The 4,726-nt window shown below is 44.2% G+C and overlaps 1 protein-coding gene across 2 annotated transcripts in view; it reads right to left on the reverse strand.

Moving 5' to 3' along the window:
- The window catches only part of PRPS2 (phosphoribosyl pyrophosphate synthetase 2), a 26,543-nt gene that overhangs the window by 2,915 nt on the left and 18,902 nt on the right, over positions 1–4,726 (reverse strand). For both annotated transcript variants that reach the window (XM_011994859.1, XM_011994860.1), the window contains 2 exons: positions 2,375–2,548; positions 1,254–1,413 (listed from right to left, as the gene is read on the reverse strand). In XM_011994859.1, the coding sequence (XP_011850249.1) occupies positions 1,254–1,413; positions 2,375–2,548 (334 nt within the window). The remainder of the gene's footprint in view (positions 1–1,253; positions 1,414–2,374; positions 2,549–4,726) is intronic.

Here is a 4,726-nt window from a genome sequence, read left to right on the forward strand (position 1 = left end):
AAAAGCAAACGCTCTCATTGTTCAGGGCCCTCTTGAACACTGTGTAAAGGAGGGACCAAGTTCGAACTTGTAGTAAAGATCCTTGCCGCTTGGCTTTGACTCTGGACTCTGGTGGCTTGCCGCTTGGCTTTGACTCTGGACTCTGGTGGTCTTCTTTGGGGAACAAACAGTCTGGGCATAACAAAACCCTTTGACTTATTTCAGGCCAATTGCTATCTATATGATTATCAGCTCTCTGTTGGCCCATGGGCATCCAATCAGCAGGGAAAGGAAGGAGCAAAGCTCTGAAGATCCTCCGCTCAGCCTGCTGCTCCCACCCCCATTTTTTTTATTGTGTGAATGTGTATCTATCTATCTCTCTCTCTCTCTCTCTATCTATCTATCTATCTATCTATCTCACTAAGATCAAGTATAGTGTCTGTTCTTATCAGTTTAAAATTTACATATATAACATCAAATTTGCCATTTAAGTATATAATTTATTGGCATTAATTATATTCCTAATGTGTGTAACTATCACCATTATTTATTTCCAAACTGTTTTTATCGTCCCAAACAAAAACTATATAGTCATTAAACAATAGATAACTCCCCACCGACCCCCTTATCCCCAGACCCTGGTAGCCACCATTCTACTTTGTCTCTATGTATTTTCCAATCTCAGGTACCTCCTAGAAGCAGAAACACAATATTCCTCCTTTTGCATCTGGCTTTTTTTCACTTAGCATGTTGTTTTCAAGGTTCACCCATGCTGTAGCATGCGTCAGGATTTTTTTCCCTTTAAAGGCTGAATAATATTCCATCGTAGCGATAGACCACACTTTGGCCATCTGTTTGTCTGTTGATGGCCATTGGGTGGTTCTACCTTTTGGTTATTGTGAATAGTGCTGCTATGAACATGTCTGTACAAGTTTCTGTTTGAATATGTTTCCAAATTTGGGGGGCATATATCTAGGGGTGGAATTATTGGGTCATATGATAATTCTAAGTTTAGCTTTAGCACAGCCCGTTTCTGACCGTTTTTCTATTGTGATTTTATTCACTCTCTACTTCTAAATAGCGAACGTTGACCTCTGCTGGTCCCGGCCTTTTTCAGGGATCTAATATGATTTATATCCTGCCATCATGAGAAGCTGCTGCCTCTGCCAAGCATGTGCCTTAGCAAGGAGCCACACACACAGAAGACATGATGCTATTTTTAGGGATCTAAAGTAGGTGCCTGGCTGCTTGGCTGCCTGCGGTATAGACACTACCTGAATCTTGGTGCAGTGTTTCATTTTGTCCTCTTGCGGAATTGTGTTTGTGACGACAACAGCCTCAAAGGCGGCATTATTTATTCTGGAAATAGCTGGTCCAGAGAAGATCCCATGGGTAAGGATAGCATACACTTTGGTGGCTCCAGCTGACAGCAGCCTGTAGAACAGCAGAAGATAAAAATTAAGGGTATGCAAATATTCTTGGCATACTCTCCCCTAGTATGAATGGTAAAAGCAAAAAGTGTGTTCTGTAAAAGAAAAATGCAACACATTTTACTCACATTTATTAACCTAAGATAGGATCATTCAAGCATAAGCAAAACACTTTGTATTCCATTAAATCGGGGACTATCAACCTTGGCACTTGAGCCAGGATAATTCTTTGTCATGGGGGCTGTCCTATGCATTATGGGAAAATTCAACAGCATCCCTGGCCTCTACCCACTAACAACACCCTACCCCTCAGCCGTGACAACAAAAAGTGTCTCTAGACATTGCCATATGTCTCCGAGGGGGCAAAATCACTCCTGCTTGAGAGCCACCCGTTTAAACCAATATAGCCAAAACGTCATTGTTTTGATGTGTAATCAATATAAAAACATATATGTAAATGAGATATTTATATTCATTGATTCATATTAAGTCTCCAAACCTAGTGGCCTTTTTACACTCTCAGCACATCTCAAGTCAGACTGGCCATATTCCAAGAGCTCCACGGCCATGTGTGGCTGGGGGTTTCCATAGTGGACAGCAGGTCTACAAATCCTTCAGACACCCATGTGGCCGAGAAGGCTGGCACGAAAGCCAAATGGAAGGAAGCAAGGGACTGAAGAAGCCCGAAAAACCATCTTTCCTTTTGTGCTCAGGGCAAAGAGAAGCACCTTCTTTGACCCTTTTTCAAGTACACTACAAGGTCACCCTGGAAAACGAAAAGGCCCATGCTTTCTTTTCTACCCGAGAAAGAAGTATAAAGATAAAAGGGTCTAGAATCTCCTTTGGTCTAAAACTCCACTGCCAAGACCAGCAATAATCAGGAGAATAGAGCCCAATTTCTAAAAGCTGATGTGCTTCCCTTTCCTAGTGAGAAGTCCTAACGCTTTCCCCACCGCCCTGCGTACTTGTCCGCAGCATGGCAGATGGTGCCGCATGTGTCAGCCATGTCATCCACGAGGATGGCCACGCGGTCCTTCACGTCGCCCACCAGGACCATCCGGTCCACTTCATTCGCCTTCTTCCTCTCTTTGTGGATCAAAGCAAATTCCACATTCAACCTGTCTGCAATTGACGTGACCCTGGCAAAGGCACAAATGAACATGTTCATACAGAGTCAACTAGAGATCTCTTCTTTAAAGTAGTATTTTAGGAACGTAGCAGGCAACTACACTCGAGACGATGCAAGAATCAGGCCTCTCTTGATCAGCCCAGGCATGGTCTGGGGCAGGCACTTACCAATCCACAGGGAGAAATGTGCTAACGGCAGACCTTGCAATTGGGGTGGCTGGGAATGACTGTCCGGGCACCCTGGCCACTGGATCAAACTACTGGATAAGAATTTGATATTCAATTTGTTAGTATTTGTGGGTAGCATTTTAACCATGACAGGCACAACTTAAAGCAAGTTATTTAGGAACTATTTGCCCAGTTTGTGGCACAGATAGTGGGGACAAAAGTCCTGGTTAATGCAGCCATCTAATATGTAAGCTAGTCAGGATGGGCTTCATTGCATTCAAGGTTTAAGGAGACTCTAAACTGTGAGTCCAGCTCCTTTGCTCATCTAAGGCAAATGCTCAGACATCAATGGTGCCAGGCATGGCATTGTGCCTGTAGGCCCAGCTACTCAGGAATCTCAGGTGGAAGGATGGCTTGAGCCTGAGTTCAAATCCAGCCTGGACAACATAGCAAGATCCCATCTCTTTAAAAAAAAATCACTGGCTCAGGAGGAGTTGAGCTGCCAACAGGAAGAGAAAGTGGGCAGGCCTCGCTTGTTGGTGAGCCTGAGGCATTTCAGATTTTCCTGTGAAGAGTGGACTTAAATGGTAAAACTGATTTTAAGACAATGCCACAGGCATAATGTAACATTAAGATTTTTCCTATTCCAGTTTTTTAAATAACAGTCATTATGCAATTTAGCTGAAAAAATGCTCTGGGGACCAATACACACATAGCCCAACTTAAGACGCAGTACATGGAGGATAAAACCTCTATACACTAGTTTTAAAGTCCTAGTCCTACTCATTGTGTCATCCTCAGATGGCGACCAGGAATGGAGCTCCTCGCGTGCTCTGAGGAAGGACAGAAGGGGCAGTCTCTGGGGCTGAGAGGGCAGTGGGAGGGAGGGGAGGTGCTCCAGGCTTCCCTCCCCATTTCTGAGGACTTTCACAACACAACCAGTGTTTCTTTTCTTTCTTCTTCTTCTTTTTTTTTTTTTTTTTTTGAGATGGAGTTTCACTCTTGTTGCCCAGGCTGGAGTGCAATGGCACAATCTCAGCTCACCGCAACCTCTGCCTCCCGGGTTCAAGCAATTCTCCTGCCTCAGCCTCCCGAGTAGCTGGGATTACAGGCATACACCACCACACCCCGCTAATTTTGTATTTTTAGTAGAGATGGGGTTTCTCCACGTTGGTCAGGCTGGTCTTGAACTCCTGACCTCAGGTGATCCGCCCACCTCAGCTTGCCAAAGTGCTGGGATTACAGGCGTGAGCCACTGCACCCAGCCAGTGTTTCTTTTTAACTGTGGTAAAATATACATAACACGGAATTTATCCTTGGAACCATTTTAAAGTGTATTAATTCAATGGCATCAAGTACATTCACAATATTGCACAACTATTACCTCTATCTAGTTTCAGAACATTTCATGACACCAAAAGGAAACCCCACATCCCTTAAGCAGGCACTCCCTATCCTCCCCTCCCCCCAGGCCCTGCCAAGCAGGAATCTATTTTTTGTCTCTATGGATTTACCTATTCTGAGCTTTTTGTATAAATGGAATCATAAAATACGTGCACTTTTGTGTCTGGCCTCTTTCAATTAGCATAAACTGTTCATAGTTCACCCACATTGCTGCATAGATCAGTACTTCATCCCTCTTTAAGTCTGAATAACATTCCACTGGGTGGATACAGCGCATTGTGTTCATCCATTCATCTGTTGGTGGCCACTCAGGTTGGTTCCACCTTTTGGCTATACTGAATACTGCCGCTATGAACACTGCTGTATAAATATCTGTTTGAGTCCCCGTCTTCAAGTCTTTGGGGAATATACCTCAGAGTGGAATTGCTGGGTCATATGGTAACTCTATATAACTTATTCGGCTAATATTTCCTCTTTTTTTTTTTTCTTTTTTGAGTCGGAGTCTCACTCAGTCGCCCAGGCTGTAGTGCAGTGGCGCGATCTCGGCTCACTGCAAGCTCCGCCTCCCGGGTTTACGCCATTCTCCTGCCTCAGCCTCCCGAGTAGCTGGGACTACA

This window comes from Mandrillus leucophaeus, unplaced genomic scaffold, assembly GCF_000951045.1.
Source record: "Mandrillus leucophaeus isolate KB7577 unplaced genomic scaffold, Mleu.le_1.0 Scaffold462, whole genome shotgun sequence".
Lineage (NCBI taxonomy): Eukaryota > Metazoa > Chordata > Mammalia > Primates > Cercopithecidae > Mandrillus > Mandrillus leucophaeus.